Genomic DNA, 23,631 nt, shown 5'->3' with positions numbered 1-23,631 from the left:
AACACTTGACCGACTAGGTGTTTTTGATCGACTAGGTGTTTTTGGTCGACTGGGCGTTTTCTTATTTTTAGCTGGAGTTTTCTTAGACCGACTTGATGTTGAGAGCTCAGATACTACAGAATCATCATCAGATGTATCCAACTCAGATTCAGAACTTGATATTTCTTCTCCTGGTACAAAATTATCAAAATCTTCATCAATACTCCAATCTAACAGCTTTCTGGAAATAAAAAGGAATTACTGCGTTAAGGAGCAGTTGCCTAAATGTGCTACCCTTACATCTAAAAGTTCCTTTCTTGAATTCCCTGTACTATAATCATGGTATGATTAACCATTTATGCCTTCCTTTAACTTCTAGAATTCGACGAACAACATTGCATGCAGTTATTAGTGACAAAATCATCGGTCATAAACTTCCAGCAAGAATGTTTCGACGAAGAAATACTAGTCTAAACAAAGTGCATTTCAGTTGATTTTTTGGACTAACTGAAGCAATACAGATATCTGAATCAGGCATTATCAGCTGGTAAAGGAATAAATCATAGGTCTGTTAACCCTATTAAATATTAACAGTCTTATAATTATTATTTACTTAGATGTGTCTTTAACGCCACGCTTTGGCTGGTTTCTGCTTCCTTTATTTTCCCTGTCAACAGTTTGGGTTTTACTTTTGGTCCTCTCTTTTTCAAAAGTATCGTGTAGTTGTCTACGCACAGGACGGGCATCAGGAGTTTTGTTTCTAATAGAGGTATAATTATTTTCTGATAATCGTTTTACAACTACTGAAGGTACTTTCTTAGCTTTTTCCGTTTGGCTGCCTTTTTGTGACAACCTTTTATTTATTCTAGCAGGGCTATCAAGAGCTGCAGTTAGAGGTTTAGTCTTCGGTCTCGGCTCTGTCCGACATCTTTTAGTAGGAGACCAACAGTCTGAATCAATATTTTTATCATTTTGTCGTCTGCTGGCCCTGGTTGGGGTCACACATTTGTCAGATTCTATTCTAGGAGCAGCTACAGAACGCCGAGATTTCCTGATAAGTTTAGATTCATTACTCCCTAAACTTTCATCTGCATTACTAACAGATTTGGATTTCCTACTTATTTTACTATTCATAGTAGATGTTGATGCTGTTGACAACACCGATACACTATCATCATCACTAGCACTATCAGACATAAAAAAATCCACTACATCTGATTTTTTGAACTTCTGATACTGGGGACTTTTCAAATCTGCAATTAGAAAAAATAAGTAACAGCTTCAACAGTTACAGAAAATGTTTAATATTCAATAATACTTCCAAATCATTCTTCATTCAGCAAATCAATCAATGAATCTTTACAAAACATTAAATAAAACTTTAGAACCGTCCTTACTTGTATATGATTAGGACTTCAGGTTTCGTTTTGTGGTTCAAATCGTTAGTACTTATTCATCAGTATTATTGTTATTGACTGTCAAATGAAGAAACAGGGTCACTGAAAAATGTTCAATTACTTTACCATCACATCTCTTAAATGCAGGCAGATTTGATCACTTTTTACAATATTCATTCATTAGAGTTCCGATATTTTTTAATACAAAATTTGTATACACACCTATTCTCTTTCCAGTCTTCTTTCCAGTCTTCTTTTCTTCTTGTAAAACAGGAGATGCACCAGCTGACTTCCTTTTGAAAGCGACAGCATTATTAGTTAATCCCCCACGTATAACAATAGGTGTCACTGTAGCATTATTATTATTATTATTCTCCATAGGACGTGAACTTTGTCTTTGAGATTTTGGTTTCACACTAACAATATTTTCCTTACACATGCTGGAATCAGTATCTGATGGTGATCGGACAATACTCCTTTTGACACTCCTAGGTATGGTTTCATCAGTCCCTTTAATTTTCTCCTCACAGAACTTTAATTTTGTAATGGGCACAACACTAAGAGATTCTTTATAAAATTTGTCACTATCTGATGTCAAACCATTTTTTGAATGAGAATTATTATTATTTATCTGCCCATTTTGTTTAAGTGGTGTCCGTGTTCTAGTAGTTGTTTTGACGACACCACTAGAAAAACTCCCTTCTGCATCAGTTTCAACAATAGGTAAAATGTTGGAACCACATATTTTTTTCCGCACATAAAATTGAGGACAGTCTTTCTGTGATTTAGACTTGGCCAATACATCTGGTAGAAATTCACATTCTTCAATCTAAAATTTAAAATAGTATAAAAGGCTTAGCCAAATCGAGTCAAATCACAATCAGCCAATTTTTAATATTAATAATAAATTCAATATTTTTCATTTAGTATTTTTTGTACTTATCAAAATACTTCTTAAATAATTTTTTCAAAAAATTGACACATTAAAATATCTGAAAAAAAGATAACTTAAATGGCTCAAAAGTTTGAATCCCATTGCAATGAGCTTTCGTTTGGTCACTGTAAAAATCACTATAGGAAAAGACTTACTGAACATTTTCCAATGATACTAGTAACTTCAACATCATTATCAATACTCTTATCATACACAAGAAATACTTCACGTTCATCAGGAACTCCTTCATCTTGTATTATTTTATTATAAATACGTTTAGGTAATTCGTTAGACCTCCAATACCATTGTACTGTAGCTAGTCTTGTTGCTTTACGGTGCTTAGTGGCATTTCCTTAAAAATATAAAACATTCAATTAGAATATGTAAATATAAGTGAGTGTTTGAGATTACTTCAAAATGGTATAGACTTGATTAGATAAATCACTAATCCTAGTTCTACTATTGCACATTCTGCTATATAACATAAGTTATTAAAATGTATTGATTAAAGCAGTGTACCGTATATTTCTGAATATAATGCACAGTTTTTTTACCCCAAAATGGACAGTGAATTAAATTTTGAGTTTTTTTTCCCTTCGAAAATAGCGCGATTCAATGTTGAGGATCCACCATTTTGTCTTCTTTCATTGCCATGTTGTTATGTTTATAAGATCGTTTCGGGAGTTATAAGTATGTATGGATATATTAATTAATCCATTCAAAGCACTATTCTTGTGTTCCAGGCTACTACTACTGAAATTTCTTTATGCAATGACAAATGACAAGCAGTTGCCCAAAACATAATACTGTAACAACAGTTAAAGAACTCCTCTGTCAAAAACCATTAACATCAAACTCCTATAAGATAATCATAATCCACAGTGCATATAAAATTACCTCTTTCATATAGTTGTTTTATTTGAGCAATATAAGCTGTTTCTATATCTTCATCTTCACTACTGGATATCAAAACAAAATCATTGATGGCATATTTATTGTTGTTTAACTCTAGTCCCCTAAAAGACAAGATAATTTCATACTATGATACTGTCAATTATTTAAGTCACAGGTCTACACTGTACGAAGAACAAGAAAATTAGAAACCAATCTGATTACTCATGAAAGCCATTTATTAACTATCTTTTTTTAAGCTATGCATGCAGTTTTAAATTGACAATGCAAGATCATTTTCATTAAAAAAAACCTTTGATGGAAAAGCAGCCTTGGCATAAATGGTGCATGGAGAAAATGATGGTATGACTGAACTACAAAAATGTTCATCTTTCCAAATTTATCTGGATTTTGCAGATCCGAGGTATCTAAATAGGTTTAAAACTGTGGAGATGAGGAAAGTCTCCATTTAACAGGGCCTATTTTTTCTGTCGACATCTGTTAGATTTACCTAAAATGTTTTTCAGACGTCCGTCGTCTTTCTTCTTTAATTTCTCCAACTCCGATCCATTTTCCTTCATCATCATCTGTAAAATATTGCCTTGCAGTCGGCATTTTTGAGATATCTTTTTTATCTGTAAACTTTTAAAAAGTTAGTAATGTTATTTGTTATTGTCGACCAATGCGACATCTATATTCCCGCCAAATACATCATTCGGGCTTCCGCGTACTTTTCGATTATTTTATAAAGTTGTCGAAACATCAAAAATATTTTATCATTGACCACCTGTTAGCTCATACGGTGGGCGGTTCTTTAACCACAGTGGATTTTCTAAAACTCATTTAGTCAACTCAACATCAAATTATGTTTCATGTCTTACACTCTTAATCAAAAAATTATTCGACGTCACCGACAGGTGCACGCAATTTTGCGAGATTTGGTGAGTTTTTGCGAGATGAAGAAATAAAAATGGCGAATCGCACAGTGAAAGATGCGCATTCAATCAAGGGGACAAATCCTCAATATTTGATTGAAAAAATCATCAGAACTCGAATATACGAATGTCGTTACTGGAAAGAAGAATGTTTTGCTCTCACAGGTTTTGCCAACATCTTACTTTTCTCTTTTACCTATGAACTGCCGGTCCATGGCTACAGACAACAATCATTTTTCCCATGGCCATACCAAAAAATTTTTTTTTATATTTTGATCATGGCATTGCTTGAAAATAAATTGCTATTATTTATGTATAGAAACATTTCCAGATAATGCATGTCTTGTTCAACTATAAATGCTAACCGATCTTGTCTGTCTCGCGAACTGGAATGCTACTTGGTACAAAACATCTACCTGTGTTCCAGCCTATTTTGGCACTTCTTGGCTGGAGTAGGGTCAGAAAACTTGGGGATTTTTCTACACCTCCGAAGGTGGTAATCAAATTTAAATGTTAGTTCCTTATTTGTTGTTTTTTTATACATTTCCAGTAGAACTAAAAAATATTTAAATTCCAATGAGCCCAATTTGATGCAAGTTTAATTTTTGTCCAGTTCTTAAATCTTATAGACTTGGATTTGAATTACCAAAATATTTTTTCAGCTGCTCTTCTGGTTGATAAAGCTATGGAATTGAAATATATAGGTGGTGTATTTGGTGGAAATGTGAAACCAACAGATTTTTTATGTCTTATACTCAAAATGTTGCAAATTCAACCTGAAAAAGACATTGTTGTTGAATTCATTAAAAATGAAGATTTCAAGTAAGTGCCCTCGTCATTAGTGAGAATAAGCTTATAGACTTTTATTGTGTAAAAGCCCAGATTAATGATATATTTTTCTGCGGGCAAGAATTTTACTTTATCTACATTAATATAGAGTAGTATTGTTGTCAATAATTTGCTTATCCAAACTCAAACATGGTTGAAATTCGTTGATACTTTGATTAATTGATATACTTATTTTTAGATATGTTCGTGCATTAGGTGCTATATATATGAGGTTAACAGGGACATCATTAGACTGTTACAAGTATCTAGAACCATTATATTTAGATTACAGAAAAATGAAAAGAATGAACAGAAATGGTGGTACGTTTTTAATATTTTCAGTAAATTGCTTGTTTTTAATGCGATGCTGCCACAAATTTTCTGGAATAATCAATATAAGCATTCTATGAAATATTGGAAGATTTTAAAAATGGCATTGCTGTTTGTTTGCAATGAATTAAAACAAAGAACGTACTATAAATCTAGAAAAGTGAACTATTGTCAAAAGTAGGGTCGAAGTAGGATTTTTTCACTGTAGACATACCTAATGTCATATTGTAAGAACAATGTGCTACTGTTATATGGAATGAAGTTCTATTGACTTGTGTCAAACTTTGCCTTCAGAATGATATTGTATGTTTAAAAATATTGTTATTTATAGAATTTGAGATATTACATATGGACGAATTTATAGATGAGTTATTACGTGAAGAAAGAGTTGTAGATATAATTTTACCTCGATTACAAGTGAGTTTTAATTTTTATCAAACATATTCTTTTCCAAAGTCTCTCTATTTATGGTGACATTGCTTTCAACAGCAGGAGCTGCAGGGGCTAAGTGAGTTAGACACTTGCTCACTAATCTGAGGGTGCAGGGTTACATCCTGGTATAAGTTGAAATAATACATTGGGATTTTTCAACCTGGTTTCCCCCGTGTCAGTGATACAGGTCAGATGAGCTGAAATAGAAAAAGTGTCTAGTTGTTAAGATATGGGACAATTACTGAGGCCCTATGTGCTACAGGCTGTGCACAGTAAAAGACTTAAAAGGCTTATTCTGCTGTCCTAGCAAAAAAACCTTCATTGCACACTGCTTTGCATAACACGTCTTCATTACAGAAGGACATAAAACTTCATTTCATCAAAGGAAATCTTTTTTTCAAGAGATCATTAAATACACAATTATTTGTATTCTCCTTCTTAACAGATTAAAGTTTCATATCTTCAGTAGCCAATTCTACATTATTATTTGTATATTGTTTATTGTAGAAAAGACAAGTATTAGAAGAAAGCAATGAGCTAGAAGTTAGAGTCAGTCCATTAGAAGAAGATTTAGATGAAATGGACACTTCAGAGGATGAGGTATGTTATTTCATCATATTGAGCTATCTGTATCACATCTCAGAACTCAGAAATCTGATGTCTGTTTTCAATACAATTCAATGGAAAATGTCTTTGATGGTTACACTTGTGCAGAACAAAATGTTCTTTAATGTTTATATTGCTAATATCATCAGGACACCAGCAATAACTGCTCATTAGAATGTTAATAACTCATTGGAAAATAATTCTAAAAAGTTATGTGGATAACTGAAATAAATTTCTATTAGCTGGTATAATACCAGTAGTATTATTGAACTCATTGATTACAAGCATTTTAAAAAAACTAAAAATCCTACCAGATTATCTATCTTTTCTCATTTGTCAAGCATTCTAAAAATATAGATAGCTTGGAAATTGCATAAAAATTTTAATGACATTATAATATGTTTTATTAGGAAGTAGCTAGAAGTCCTTCACCAGAAAGGAATCAACCTAGAATCAAATATCAAGATGTAGATAAACCAAAAAGGAGTCCCTCACCCAAATACAAACGTAGTCGATCTCGGTCTCCACATAGAAGGTAATTTCATTTTATAATTGACTTAATGATAAAAGCACCTGCTCACTGCAGAGATAATATCAACATTGCTTAGTCTTTTTCAGGGATTTTGAGTGATAAAGAAAACATAAATTTTGAACCCATGATAAGATAGTTGGCTCGGATGACTGTAATAAAAAAAATTTTATCGCAGAAAGTATCGAAATGAATCCCATACTTAGATATTAATCTCTTTTTAAGGGAACGTCATAAACACAGATCAAGAAGTCGTGAAAAGGAACGACGTGAGAAGCGTCACAGATCACCAGGTATGTTTGACAATGGAAATGTAAAAATGTTATATTATAGGAGTTTATCAAGTCGTGGTAAAAAGTTTATTTAATAAAAATGAGATCATTATTTATCTTCTTTTTTCCCAATCAGATCATCTATAACAGGGAACTGTTTCTTTCCAAGGAAGAGAGGCATGTTTATGGTAATCTATTGAGCAAATTATACCTAGTGGTTTAAGTTTTGTTACAGGATCAGGTATTTAAACAATTCTGTTTAATTTCAGGTAGAAAACACAGAGATGATGATGACAGGCATCGGAAAAGTAAAAAGAGTAAAAGAGATAGACATCATCGTGATGAGGATAGATCTCACAAAGACAGAGGAGAAAGAAGTCGTGACAAACGTGATAAGGACAGAAAACGTGATCGTGATAATCACCATTCAAGTGATAAATCACAAGAAATACAGGAAGCTAATGAATTGAGGGCTAAACTAGGACTTGCACCTTTAAAGTAAATTGGAACTATTGAAGTATTTTGTTTCAGCTCACAATCATCTGTTTTAGACAATAGTCCATTGAGTGGAATGTCTGGAATTAAAAAAGTGTTCATTTAAAAACTGAAAGTCCAGAAAATGTGACATTGTCTGAATTCATTATGTAAATCTGCGATTTTATAAATAAAAAGATGTAGGATAAAGTAGATTGTATTGAGGTTTTCCAGCTCTTTATACGCCCACATTATTATGTGGTAGTATTTTATCAGCGGTCCTTCCGTCTGTCCACAATTGGGGCTACAGTTTTTATCCGATTTATATGAAATTTGGTGTGATCATTTATATTCATGAGATCTTTGTCAAGTTTGAATTTGAAGATTTTTCAATGAATGGTTTTTGAGTTATTGCCCTTGACTCAGTAAAAACTCGCTAAAATTTGTTTGTGAACACTATAGAGACTCCAGTTTTAATGAAATTTGGTGTGATCATTTATATTAGTGAGATCTTGGACAAGGTGGAATTTAACTTTTGATGAACGGTTTTTGAGTTATTGCCCTTGAAAAACGCGTGAAATTAACACATTTCTCAGATGAATTAACACATTTCTCAGATGATAGATGTCTGTGCTAGTGTATGCCATTTCAGTGTAAGAGAGCCTATTTCAGTCCTAACACATATGCAGTAGCATCCTCGGGCTTGTTGAAAGTCTTAGTTTGAAATGGAACTTAAGTTTTCTAAATGCTCAAAATTCATATATCAGGCCATCTGAATCAGTTGGTTTCCGTTCCCTTCAGAGAGACAAGGTGCACAATAGAAACTGCAACTCCAATCAAATTTGTACATAAATGATACAGATAAAAATTCAAAATCTATCTTTTACTGTCACTTTAATGAAGCAGATTTTCGCGTTATGTACAATGCTTCTTCAGGCCTTATAATACATGAATAGGAAAAGATATTAACCACAACGAAAAGAGCAAAGCAAATGATGAATGTACAAATGAATGTTAATTACAGGTACTAGAAATAATAAAAATATATGTGGGGATTTTAACTGAAAAGGTGTGTTCAATATTCTTCAACAAAATAAATTTAACAGAAGATTTTATTAACAAAAACAATTCATTAAATATGACAAAATCAAGTCAACTCTGGACACAACTAAAAAGAAGAATTTCCTCAGATAATAGATAGAAAGAAACATGATATGAAAGAAAAAGATGTATATATTTATATGACTAGAATTTATAAATAATGTTAACGGGAAAGATAGCTATGCCCAAGTCTTCAATTTCAATATTGTTCAATATGTAATGAGTAAGTAATACAATTTACTTTGAATTTCGCCATCCCACAATTTGTCATTGTCATCAAGAAACTGGTCCTATGTGACATGGTTTGATTGGTTAAAAATGTCTTCATTAGAAAACTTAAAAAAACAATAAAAAAAATATATTGATACAAAATTAAATTAAATTGATATAAACAGAACTAAATTATTGTCACCCTATTCAATGGGTATTACAATACAGAAAAACAAATTAAGATTTAAGGTGAAAGTAGATGATGTCTGGCATCTGGTGCAGGATTATCATATAAAATAGTAGAAGCCAATCATGTTCTATTTTGTACATTATCGTTAATCCCATACCTTATACCACATTGAACATCATACACTGTCTATTCGAACCTTAATACTGGTATTGAGGCAGTTCATAAATGTGTAAAGCACTGGCCGAGGTACTGGATCTAGTTTTAAATGTGCTACAAAATTAGACATGGTTCAAAGGATTTTCTAACTAACATCAAAATGGCTGTAAGTAAGAATCATAAGGCACCAATTTATTTTATGGAAAGGCTTGTATCACATTTTGACATGGTGAAAAATAGGTGTCAATATTCAGACAAAAAGTTGTATATTTTGACTTCCTTTAATAAAAATAAATGCTGCAAGAATGTTTGTTCTCACTTTCTTTCAAATAATTTGTAAAAATTGTCTAAAAATACTACAGAGTTCAACTGTATCAATACATGCCAAGCTGTTGAAACAATCAACAATCCAAATTTATTTGAGCGAGAGTTATTAAATAACAACAAGTAACCTCTATAATTATAAATAAAAATACTTCACTAGCTAAGCTTGCTATTTTTTCAAAACCAATTACATGATTTAATATGGAAATATTCACAACATTTTCAAAAAAGCATCATACTATGAAAACAGGCATGCAAACAATTTCCATACCTCACAACTAAACAACAAAATAATTCAATTCTAATATTTACAGGTTACATAGAGATAAAAGTCGTTATTTATTTTGATACAAAAAAAAACAAACAGAACCCTCTATAGCCATTTTTATTGATTTCTGGTTATTTCCATTGTTAGTATGTTCACAAGATGATATGGTACCTAGACAATAATAACCCTACAGTTTCAGGTTCTATGTCTATGATTCATTGAATTATTGCACTTGTTGGTGGCATATCCCACACAGGCTTAGAACTTTTCAGCCAACACTCTTACCTGCTTTTTATTAGTCCATTCTTTTGATCAACATTATTTTTGTGAAATAATTTAGAGGCAGTGCACACCTATTAAACCAAATGAAATTCACAAAACATTCACATTATAAACAAAAACTCAAGCAGGCAACAATTAAGGCCACAATACCCGATGTCATGAAGCTGGCATGCATCTGCCTTTAAAGGGAACACTGATAGCATCAAGTTGAACCATTCAAATTTTTAATCAGACATCTGTGGTTTTTACAATTCCACTACAACTAAGTGTTTGATGACCTCACTAATCGCGAAATATGCTTATATTACTCATGGCCTTTGTGATTAGTGTCGTCAATCAAACATTTACAATCCTTTTAACTTTTAGAATTTTGTTTATTGCAACTTGCCAGTGATTCTTAAAAGAATAATCTCTTTTAAACATTCAAACAATGGTGGTCTAAAAGTCACAAGCCAACTCTCGATCTCTCTTTTCTTCATCAGTAAGACTTCTCATGCTCACACAGCTGTTTTGTGAATCAATCATCTCATCATCGTCCAATTCATTTTCATAATCATATTTATTGTCACTATCTATTTCTTGCTGGATGGCAGGAAGATCATTCTCTAGATGTATATTTTGTGAAGGATGTAAACACTGAGTCTCCAAAAACTCCAATTCCCGTGCAAATTCATCAATGCGTGCTTTTAAATCTTTACGTTCAATTCGGTATAAGAGATCTGATAGGAGCTTAACATTCTTTGGTGAGAGGACTGGGCCTGTTAGGAAGGATATTAGCTGGGAAAAATTAGACACTTTCTCCATTTCCCTTCGCTTTATCAGCTTTCGGGTGTACACACCCATGAGCAGTATATGAAATTCACTGGGTTCAATTTCAACAGCCAATTCCATCATCAAATTACTGTATTTCTCATTTTTTAACTTTTCCACCATGGTACTGGAATAAAAGTGAAAACAAACATCATTTTCTCATATTCTGATACCATATGATTATTCTTTTTATCCAGAAAATTAGAAACTTATTATTAGTTATATCATATGAATTAAATACTCTTAGAGACGGTCCGACTAAAAAGCCTAAACAGAAGCAAACACCAGCAAACAAGTGTAAACAAATGCAAATAATGATAAAAATGCTCAGAAAAAATCTTTTCTATAATGTCCACTGTGTGCTTAAAAAAAAATCAGCCAAAAAAAGTTTGAAGTGTTATGAAATTGATTGTAAAGAAATTTCCAGGCTACTCATGTGTTTATTCTGAATATTTGCCAGTTGATATGCATTGAGTATTATCTGCAAAACGACACACCATAGACACCTCTCAAACACATTCAATGACAAGCTGTCATGATAAGTCCATTGAATCTAATTATTCCAAATGCAACAAACTCATGATCAGTTGTGTTCACACCCCTTTATATAACAAAACTGAGTAATACAACTACTTTCAGATGTTAATCCTACATTATTTGCCTGTCTGTGAGATTCTATTTAACTAGCAAGAATATATTCTTCTATATCAAACAAATTTCAATCATTTATCCACTATTCAAAACATATTACTAATTATTTCTAGAATAAAAACCAATAACTTTATTCGCAACAATCTGGTTTAAGATCTAATAGTTCATTGTCAACCAGCATTGAACTGAAGTGATCCAACTCTGACCAAATCATTGAATTTTTGTTGAAAGTTGGACTTAGCCACTCATGTTATAGTCCACTCCAAGTTCGTCACATTAAGGCTACAATGGATCTTTTATTGCAAATTGCATACTAGAATTTTGTTTGCGTTTTGTTTGCTCTTGTTTAGGCTTGTTTTTAATCGGACCTCTCTTAGATAGTACATCCATCCTGTTGGAAACTCGAAAGGGTGAAAAAAACAATGCTCTGTTGAAAAAATGAACAATAAACTTTCTTGGAGCTTCCTGCCGATTCATTGGGGTTATTATTCAATACGGTAAATTGTTGATAATATTATTGGCAAAAAATCTGAAACTAGTGACACTTTTACAAAAGATTATTTTATGATTCCTTCTACTGTTTGTTAGGCCTAGTAGATCTAGAACAATTACATTTCTTTACAATATAATAACCTATAGCCCATTGAACAAAAAATGTTTTATGTCAGTTCGACAGTTGTCAGTTTGCATCATTGTAAATTTTGGCAAACGGCAACGCTGATAATCCACCTTGTGCCAATTCTTGATTGCAGGAAGGGGAAACATATACCTGTCCTACTGTAAACATTTATCATCAACGAATTGATCGACGAAAACAATGAATTATAGCCTATTTTAGGTCTCCTGTCGACTTAAATCTCCCGTGCTTTTTACTCGATTAGCCAGACATAGAAAGATCAAAGACAATGCGTAGATGACCACGATCATTCGGAATCCATTGTTTTTTTTAAAAAAAAATATCAGACTTCAAAGCTAAATTTAGATGAGTTCAGGTTTTGATCAGAATCAATGTTATGATTGACTGATAAGTTATTCAACCCTTTAATATTTTAAAGATAATATTCGTCCTGATTTTTTCACGATGCGAGTCAAAATTGAAATTTACATTCGTTTTATTTTTTAATCGGAATATATTTTGTACGTTTCCAGCGGGCCGTACAAATTAATAAACAAGTCCAAACAAATAAAAGCGGAAAATGTCAAAGTTGTGATTCTGTTTATAAAGTTCATATAACACAGGTACGAACGATCTTCTGTTCTGGTAATATGGTGATCAAAACAGATTTACCAATTTACAAGTTCTATGTTTATCTGAACTATTTGAATAAACTCAAATGACGATAAGAATTTACTTTCAGCTTTTTAGTAATTTATTAGGACTTTCCCGACCACAATACTGAATTCATCCTTTCATTTCACGCATATTGAAAATAAATTTTTCATTTGATTTGCTTGCCATTTGTAGGGTCTATAGGGTCCATCGTTCATGGTAAAATAAGGTTTATTACATTGAGTGTTTATTTCTGTCAAAACTGGCAGAAGGATATTTGAAACAAACACTCTTTCCTCCTACAAATTGACAAATAATATGTCTAATTGCAAAAAACAATTTGTTCATTGACATTGGTTGGCATTTTCACAAACCCTAAGACAATCTAAGATTCTTGCTATTATTTATTACTCAATTTGTGAAGTTTGAGTTTTTCTATCAAAACTACATTCAACTAAGTACCGGGTAGTTATAACTATGTAGTTGTAATCTTTTTTCAGAATTTCAGATAATTGTTCTTCAAACAAGATTTATAAAAATTATTGGAAAATCATTTGAAATAATTCATGATGGCTGAGGAATTATTTACCAAAAAACTTCCTATTATATTTAAATATGGTGATAAGGAAGACAGGTAATGTAACTGTTCCTTACCAATACTGATAAGTGTTCTGATGAACATGACTTCTTCACAATTCATTCCTCAACTTAGTTGCTTTAAGAGTTGAAGTACAAGAACTTCCATGATCAATTGAATGACCCTTCCAGAGCAACTGAAATCTCTGCACCTTAGTTTGTCAACTGGTCAACTGGTCATCTCTTGCAGGAATTTTCAATTCACATTATTTTGTATTTGGTGTTGGAAGGTACTCTCCTCTATAGAAACACTGGCCTAGGTCACAAGAATTTTGTATGAAATGTATAGATATCTGGAGATGAAAAATATAATAGAAGAACATAAAAGAACAGATTTGATAGATCTCATGTGTTCAGTCATGGCTCAACCCAGTGCTTTTTTGTGTTTGAAAGCAACTGTTAATTTTTCAGACGTGCTAAAATTGATGTCAGAATGGAAACACAAATGAGTGCGGCCACTTTGTCTAGAAAGGTAAGAATGATAAGATTTTTTTATGACGATTGTCATCGTTCACATCTTATGCACAATTTTTAATTTTAGGTACCTGTAACACTTTCCAGAATAAAAATCAAATTTATCTACAGTTGAATGAAAAAATACTGCTATTTGATATTATTAACCTATGCAGATAAAAATTACGTTCAAAATGATACATTCAAAATCTTCTATTTGTCATGTTCTGCACAAGTAATGTATATTGAATCATATGATGTTTTCTGCTAAACTGCCTGCCGAAAAAAAAATATCATAGAAAGTCAGGGCAAAAATGCACATCATGAACCCTGTGTATTATAGAAGTGCCGTATTTATGTTTGAAGTATCTAATAATATAAATGATCATGGTTTGTTGTTAGTATTAATTACTCCCAATTTCAACAAGAATTTCTAAGTGAGCAATATTTGGTTAAATTGCTACCCTGTTATTTCTGTTTACTGTTATTATTTTATTTTGTTAATTTCTAGGAGTTATTTGTCACTTTAACTGATGAAAAAGATTTATTTTTCCTGTATACATTGAGATTGAATGAAGAATGCTTTCAAAGGTAACTTGTATTTAGATCACACTAACCCTTTAAACAACAAATAGATATCAAATACCATGAAATATCAAAACATGAAAGATAATCTAACTACTATTAAAGGGACAGATTCGCTAGCCGTTTGACTTATCATACTTTAGTCTCAGAAAGGGGAATTTTTTAGCTCAGCTAATAAGTAATGTGTTAACAGCTCACCGTTGAAATTTGAGCCTTCAAATCTGCATGTGTCTAGAATTATTTGCATTATAAAGTTAAAAAAATGACTCATCATTGACTGAGACACTGCCATATATAGGAAAGACATATATAGAAATAGAAAGTGAAATTCCTAGTTTTAGGTATTTTTGAAGGAATTATGTGATTTTTGTAAATTTTCAGTTCTTCTGAAGACTATGGACATCCAAACCATCCCCGAAAATGGCAAATCTGTCCTTTAAAAGGATTCGAGTCTGTCCAAGGATAAGCTGGTAGACAGGATCCTTATTTTTATCCTTGTAAAAATGGTTGATTCTTTCTTTCTATCTTTCTTTCTTTCTTTCTTTCTTTCTTTCTTTCTTTCTTTCTTTCTATCTCTTGTCAGCTTTTAATGCTCAATAAATTTGTGTGCTTTCATTTTAGACTGAATAGTTGACATTCTCTGTTTTAGCTTAAAGATGCAGCAAGGTTTATTGGTAGATTTTGGTTCATTTCCTCAGAAATTTATAGATCTATTAGATATGTGTTTAAAAGAGGAACATAGAGATGTGCCGAAGTAAGTCTTACTAGTCTACTAGCTATTTAAAGACCAAAGGCAATGTAACTTTATGCCTGTATGATAAATGAACTTATTCCAAATCATAGGAACCAAATGAATAGATTATATTGCCACAAAAACAGAAAGGGCCATTCTTTTTACCTCTCATAGACTAATTTTTGCTGACTTTTCGTGAATTCTGTTTCTCACAGCAGTGAAGGAGCCAAAATCTCATAACTCTAGGTTAGAAATTCTGGAAACCTCAGGTATTTTGCCCCTCGCCCCTCGGATGTAAACCTGGTTCTGCCACTGTCTCACAGAGCTGTTAATTTTTTTCTTCTACTTTGTCAATATCACTGCAATCAGATATTGTCAAAACGAAAAACTCCATTTTATTTTGAATATTGGGGACAGTTTCTCAAAAATTTAATTAGTCGCTAAGAGTGATTTACATTGATTTGAAATGTCAATTCAAATTATGATTTTATATCTTCGTTAATTTTTCAAGAAAATGGCACCTTAAAGGACAATTTTCAAACGAAATTCACTTTATGAGATACTATTTAATTGTATACTTACTACTGTCATATTTTCATTCATAATTGGTAAGCATTAAGTGAAACAAGGGCTAGACTTATGAACTGTAATAATAAGAAATTAATGTATTTGAATTATATTTGTAGATTTGTACTTCATTTTGTAAGTCAGAAGTCTTCCCTACCTGGTGAAAGATGTGTTGGTGTTTTAAATGTTATAGAAACTAATCCCTTCAAACACTTAACACATTTATCATTAAAGTTTATTCCTGGATCAGATTCAGATGTCAAATCTTATCTTGCTGATTGTTTAAAACAATTAAAGGTAAGATTTCTTTAATTTATCTTCGAAACACTTATGACAAGTGCTGGCACGATGTATCTGTGAATCGATGTATCGTGATACGACATGCCACGATACACGTATTGTATCCCACGGTTGTGATACCTCTCATTCCATAAAAAAGTGGTGATTTTTTTTTTATGGAATAACAATTTTTTTTTCACCACCTTGACTGAAATTGTTGAAAACATTTTTAAGACAGTGGATGCTAACCACCTCTGTCAACTATATTACCAAACATCACAATTATAAAGTTATAAATTAATATATCGTGGGTGACCATATTTGGTCATTTTGACTTTTTTGTACCGTTCGAAAGTTCGTATTCATAGCTTCATTGTAAATAACCCATAAACCACTAATTGAATAACATGTATAAAAACAGTCTGATTTAAAACCTCGTAAAATATTATATTATACAAGGTTCAATGTTCCTTTTTCTGGGATGAGTTTTGGTTGAATAGGTCAAAGAGTGTTATACAAGGTTTAAATTTTCAAAGAATGAAAACCACGTATAGCGGTAAAAGAAATGGTAAAAAACATTTAAAAAAAATATGAGTTCAAACAGTTTTTTGAGTTTTTCTCGAAAAGTAATTTCGCGTCATATATCGTTATACAAGGTTTCAAGCGGTCACCCACGATATATAGAAACTTTGAAAAACCCATTACCCAATATCGTGGTACATATTATATCATGGCATGATTGGCAATACGGAGCACAACATTTGACACAGATTCTTTTTTTTAATTAATTAAGCATATTGATGTATATTTCAGGAAACTAACTGTACATTACATCAAAGATTAGAACATACAAATACTACCTTAACTAGTCAGTTACGCAATACACAAGAGGTGAGTCAGTTAAAAGCGATATATACAACTGAAAGTAAAGTATAATACACATAATATGTAACATGAAGTGATTTATTTTGCGTTGGCTCACTATGTAATAGATCTGGAAATTTCATTTAATAATGTACACCCTGTTCTTAAAAGTTTAATAAGTTGGTATAACGCAGACACCATAATATTGAGTGGTAGTATCACTTAATTACACAGCTCTACCTTACTTCTGCCTACATGTAAACTTTGTTCAATTCAATGTATAAAAATGAGGCTTACTTCTGATATGCCATTTTGAAAAAAAAATCAACATTTGTATTTCTTATTTCGATTCGCGTAACATTGAGTCTAAATTGACAAGGTTACTAGGAAATCATGGCGATAACAAATACAACATCTTGTCTAATCTATACAACATAAAGAGTTCAATAGAAGTCTCTCTTTTTCCATCTTGCAGCAATTAGCTAATAAAACACAAGAATTTGATAGTCTAAAAGCAGAATGGTCGTCTAGTATGAGTAATGTATCATCTCAACATAAAGAAGATCTAGCTGTAGAGAAAGAAAGAGCTGTTCAGTTACAATCTAATTATCAACAGAAATATGAACGTGATAGAAAGGAGTTAGAAACAGCTCATACTAAAATAGTTAAACAATTAGAGAGTAGACTGTATGAAGTAGAAAATATGAACAAGGTATGGTATAATATGTTCTTTGGTTTAGGACTGGCTGTAGCATATTTGGTTAGTGTGTTGAAATCTTTACATGATGTCATTTGTTTGGTTACGTCGGTGCTCGTGAGTTCTTAACTCGGTCGGAGTGTGAAATTCTGGTGAACTTAAAGTGCTTTTTGCTTTTATCCATGCAACCTAGTTGTAAATGATTCAGAAAAATGGTCAAGGACCAGAAAATGGTCAAGGACCAGTTAGTAGAATGGATATTTGTGAATCTTAGTTTGTTTCATTCTGTGGTTAGTTATAATTGATAAATAGCCGTCTGCCGATTCAAGGGTAGCAGAACCGATTTGCCAAGCTTAAGGCTTCATGAAACCTATCCTAAGAAATCAAAATGATGTATTAAATGAATGTTTGGAAAAACTGGTTTCTTAGACAGAAACACATGACTTTGTCTCTTAATTGTATAGTCTGCTAATGACTAATCGACCACAACTCAGTATTGGCCCCATTAAATCTCCATTTGTTTTACTTTTTTGTAGGATTTATTAGATAAGAAATATAAATCTGAATCATTTATTAGAGAATTAAAAGGTAAATTAGCAGGGTTAGAAGAAGATCATATTCGAGCTAAACAAGATATCCAATCATTACGTAAACAAAATACATCATTAGACAGTGAACATCATGAACAAGATAAACTGATTAATCAACTACGAACACGTATAGCTGTCTGTGAACAAGAGTTGAAAGATAAAGAACAAGTGATATCTAAATCATCAGATTTATTAGATTCTGAACAAGAAAAACAGGTAAGTTTATTAATGTTTATTAAGATTTATTTACAAACGATCTTGTAGAAGTAACAATATAAAAGTATGAAGGAATTTGATTGCAAAACTTTGAAAAATATACTACTGAATATTAAACTAAGTACAGCTGAAAATCAATCTTATTAATATTAGATTACATTTTCCAGTTTTCTGTCACTTTTTTCTGATATATTCTTCTCCATCGTAATCTAACGTATTATCTACAAAATTTCCACTCTAATGACATTTTTTAACAAATAAAAGTATGTCATCTTGAGTGAGATAGTGAAACTAAAAGTAGTTTGTAGTATCCAACAATGCCTGATTGTTTTCAAGAAACAGGTTCTACATGAAACATTTTGACTATACATCTTTATATACAAATAACATCTTTAGAATTGAACTGTGATATAAAACCTGTAAGATTACAATGGAGATGATAATTGGCAGAAAAATAAAAAAACAATTTTAATAAGATTGAGCTCAAGTTCTTTCCCTTAAAAAATTTTCCTTTCATAGCTTCTGGTATTCCTGAAATGCATATTGGAACACTAGCAGACCACACCCTGGAATATTGAACCTGAGACATGCAGGCCACTAAGTCTAGGTCTGTAAATGTCTAGGTTATCACAAAGCCTTAAATTCAATGCGGCACTTCTCTGATTTAATTGCTGCATATCTTATATGATTATAATTTTTAGTGTGATAATTTATATTTTACTTTAATTTTTTAGAGGAAAATAGATGAAGACTTGGAGAGAAAATCGAAAGATGTAACAAAATTAGAAAATAAAGTGAAAGCTATGGCAGAAGAATTGAAAAAAGGCAATGAAATCATTAAAAAACTACAGAGTGAAATCAAGAATTATCATGCCAAGGTATTTTTGATTTGGTCTCGAAGAATAGGCTTGTTTTTTGTCTATATTGTAATCCAACAAGTTTTCTTTAACCAATAAAAGCTTGTCATATAGGACCATTTGTTAACTTGTTAACTATGATGAATTGTGGGATAGCGTGTTAAATTGCTATTATTCTATCCCACAATTCATGATTATGAGCAAGAAATGGAGACCATTGAGAAATAATAGCAAACTATTGATGGTTAAAGTGAATAACTGAACAATATATTATGTTCATAGTTTTCAAAGTGATAAAAATCAGAATTTTTTGCTTTGGGTCATTGACCTGCATCATGATATCAGCAATGGCAGGGCCAGTGAGGGTACAGGAGGGGCATTTGCATTTTTTTGAGCAAAAACATATAAAAATCATATTTTTAGCAAATTTGAAAATATCATTTTTATATGTTTTTGTTTGAAAATGCACCAAATCAACTCAATAATTTATAAATCTTCTTGGGAAAACCCTTTTCAGAAGCTTGAGACTATGAGGGAGCTGCGGTGGCTCAGTGAGTTAGACGCTTGCTCGCTAACCCGAAGGTGTTGCTCGTCTTCATTAGCCCACATGGTGTAGAAAAGTAGGACGTAAAAATCCATTCATTTCATTTCATTTTTGAGACTATGACACCTCCACAGAGTTGCTGCACTTTGAATTCAGTCCCCCCATTGAGTCAGTCTACCCCCTAATTGTACCACAGGTCTCTTAATTAATTATTGATTGAGAAGTTGCAGTCGACAAATGCACTTCTGCCTTCTCTGGTCAAACTGTTCAATGACAAAGGTGCCAAAAGGATGCAGGAATGATAAAAAAATTGTACTGTATAATTGCTAATATAGTGTGCAGCCCCCTTTTTACCCGGAATATTTGGAAAAATATCTGTCACCATTGGCAATCCCTATTTGTTGTAAAAAAAAAAACGCACACTATACAAGCAAATTTGTGTTAAGTTTCATGTATTTAGTGATGTCAAATTGAAAACTATATATTTGTTGTGTATTATTAAAGGTAAAATTAAGAAGCCAGATAGCCACTGAACAAGAAAAATTATTAGGTGAAAAAGACCAAGAACTAGAAAAATTACGTCAAGATTTAGCTGGTACAAAAGATACTCTGAAAACTAGACAAGATGAGGTAAAGCATTTCATATCACTAGGCTTGTCAAGATGAAATCTTCTCATAAAAAAACAATTCATTTGATTACATTCAACTTTTCTTTTAAAAGGCTTATTTTTTTATTTCTAAAGCTAAAAGTCTACTGCAGACAAGAAGAACTAGCTGAGCTGCCTGCCTTGAGTGGTGGGGAACTCAGCTGTTTGCTCAGTCTGTGCTGAATTTTTAGTGATATTTTTGCCTCAAGAAACTCGCCATTTACTTTGCTGGCAACTGAGCTAGAAAAAGTTACTAACCAATAAAAATGTGTTGACAGATCATGTGGTATCGACATGGCAACCACCTGATGACCTCAGGAATGATGCTGTGGAAAAAGTAATGGGAAAGCTACCTCAGGTTCTATTATGAATCAAGGTTATGTAATTTTTGTAGTAAGAACTGAAAAGCTTTTCTTTTTTCATTTTTTCTTTGGATTTATGAGAATTTTTTTAGTTATATAGTCTGTTCTGTAATTTTGAGAAATAATATTATTGTAAGAAATGCTGATATTTTGTAGAATGAGAAATTAAACAGTAATTTAGAAAGTACAACTCAGAAATTAGAAGAAAGTAGACAATTGTTAAAAACTAATGAAAATGGTGAGTTTTTCTGATATTGGTAATTAGGACTTGCAACCAGTCGAAATTTTAGCTTCAAATCCATGTGTGTCTAGAAATATTCGCTTTTAACTGTCTTCATACATGTGTACAGGTCAAGAAAAAAAATCTGGATATTTGCCTTGAAAAATCTGGAGATTTGGTGAAAAGTCGGGAGATTTTTCCATAGCGCGTAAATTCATGATTTTGAAACTCCAAATTGATTATTATTTTTCTTAGATAAGCATTAAGCCTTGTAAATTAATTTAAGTGATCATAGGCCTACATATGACATTAATATGACATATTAACTTAATTAAAATTAACAAATCTATAATAGAGATAGGCCTACTCAGGCAAAATAACTTGTCTTTTCTTGAGACTCTGCCATATATAGAAAATTCACAACGACATATAAGAGGAGAAAGAGAAATTTGGAGTTTGAGGCAATTTGAAGGGATTATTCTAGTACTTACGAAGACTATTTACATATATTCAAGACCCAGATTGACCCTTGAAAATGACAAACCATGGCCTTCGATGATATTTTGAGGGTAACTGTTTATGTGGTATTGGTTATAATATATTTGATAGAAGTATTTTTATTAAAGTATGATATATGATATTTTCAGTTATCCAATGGTTAAATAAACAAATTAATGAACAACAAGTAAATCATAATAGAGTAGGAACGTTTGAAATGCCATCAGCTGTCACTAATAACAGACATAATGTAGGCAATGTAGTGGTAAGTTCTATTACCTTAATTCATGAAGGCAAGACTAACATATACCCATGTCAACTCTTTATCATCAGATTAAAGTCAACAACTGTATAAAGCATTTCCTACAAGACTGCAAGCAAAATAAAAAATTTGGGTGTATACAAGACGTGCTATAGAAGTTCCGGGACTGGTGTCACAACAGATTTATTTTGAATCCAAACTGCAATCTCCCTGGAGTCTTACACACTTTTGAGATAACACCTTACCATCCTTCGTTGCCACATTTGCATGCACTCTTTTTCTTGAATCCTACACAGCACCACACTTGATGAATTAAGCCACTTGATGTCGTAAAGGGGTCCCTTTAGCACAGAGCCGCATAAGGCATGTAGGGAGATTACAACAACACATTCAGGTTCTTCTCGACTATGAGTTGTCAGATTGTCGGCATTATGAGGAGAAGCCTTGTCATGGTGAAGCAGCCACGAACATCTGTCTCGCCTATTCTCGCATTGGGGAAAAAACACTGCAAAGAGCTGAGATCACAGTTATATACTGTAAGTTTCTCATATTAAAGAACATTGGATTTTCATGCAAATTTTGAATACAATCATAAATATAGGGCATTTTATTTTATCTAGCACAATTACAGTACATCAAGTTATGGATCAAGTCTACAACATGGTGATGGTCATTTACATAATAGTAATGTTATCATACCAAGAATGTTACCAAATCAACATAGACAACCACAGGTAAATCAATAGATTGATGACATAGACCAAAGTGCTTATATTTTGATGAATGTTATTATCCTTGCCTTATCCTAATCCTTTGGTAAAGTTTATGTCAAATTTGGAAACCGTTCATAACTTCCAAAACTAACTGTTTGATTGAAAATTGATATGACACACATAGATTTGAAAGCTCAAATTTAGACGGTGAGCTGTGAACACTATTACTGATGTTTTAGGTTCATTATATGGCTGGAGGTGGAGGAGCAGGAATTAGAAAGAGTGCCATACCAACATCATTATCTAATATAAGACAAGCCCCACCCCCACCAATACCAGAAGAAATTAGACCAAATCATTCTCAAAATTCACCAGCTTCCTTACATTCTAATGATAAAGAAAAGTAAGTTATTTTCATGGGCATCAAATTTTTGAATTTGTCTTCAGAACTAAACATAATGGGGGGCGCTCAATCTGAACGTTTGGGATTTATGGAATCTACAGAATGTTCCATAAAACAAGTTGGAACAGAATTCAGATTGCATTCCATGTGTGCTAAAAAAAATGGGTGCAAACAGAAAACAAAATGGCGTAGAAGGAAATAGATTGGAAAATTTTAAGTGTGACTATCTGCTCTCATCCCTTTCAATTAGGGGCAGAATTGGAACAGACGAACCTGTCGAGCGCCACCATTTTTTCAAAACAAATAGATTTTAATCAACATTTTTGGATTTTTACTACTAATTGTATCATTTATGAGTCCACACCAAAGTGTGTAGACAAGTAAAACTCTTTCATAAGGTACATTTTTGATAAGATTATATAAGATATTTGATTTGAATTTTGAATAATTTGGTTTTTTTTTCTTTCAGCAATCCACCTATAGATTTGAAATATTTTCAGAAAAGAGATGATGCTATTCCAGTACGTGGTTTATTAAATCACAGTAGTTCTCCACCACCGATTGGTTCACCTGTTAATACACCACCAATATCAACTACCATTAGTACTCGTATACCACAGCAATTAGTCATACCTA

The 23,631-nt window shown here is 32.2% G+C and overlaps 2 protein-coding genes across 2 annotated transcripts; one reads left to right on the top strand and one right to left on the bottom strand.

Annotated features, from left to right (window-relative positions):
• Positions 1 to 4,171: 4,171 nt before the first annotated feature.
• LOTGIDRAFT_66003 (hypothetical protein) lies at positions 4,172 to 7,563 on the top strand (the record flags this gene model as incomplete). The annotated part of the gene is made up of 7 exons (XM_009058606.1): positions 4,172 to 4,301; positions 4,799 to 4,958; positions 5,164 to 5,285; positions 5,626 to 5,711; positions 6,234 to 6,326; positions 6,743 to 6,867; positions 7,416 to 7,563. Coding segments are annotated over 7 exons (864 nt in total), but the record flags the coding sequence as incomplete, so codon positions are not given.
• Positions 7,564 to 10,576: 3,013 nt separating this feature from the next.
• Positions 10,577 to 11,071, bottom strand: LOTGIDRAFT_162675 (hypothetical protein; the record flags this gene model as incomplete). Its single annotated transcript, XM_009058680.1, has 1 exon — positions 10,577 to 11,071. One exon carries the CDS (start codon positions 11,069 to 11,071, stop codon positions 10,577 to 10,579), a length of 495 nt encoding a protein of 164 aa, XP_009056928.1.
• Between the last annotated feature and the right edge of the window lie 12,560 nt (positions 11,072 to 23,631).

This window comes from Lottia gigantea (genome assembly GCF_000327385.1).
Source record: "Lottia gigantea unplaced genomic scaffold LOTGIsca_35, whole genome shotgun sequence".
In the NCBI taxonomy this organism is placed as follows: domain Eukaryota; kingdom Metazoa; phylum Mollusca; class Gastropoda; family Lottiidae; genus Lottia; species Lottia gigantea.
The sequence above is the reverse complement of the archived record's forward strand: the minus strand, read 5'-3'. Positions and strand labels throughout refer to the sequence as shown.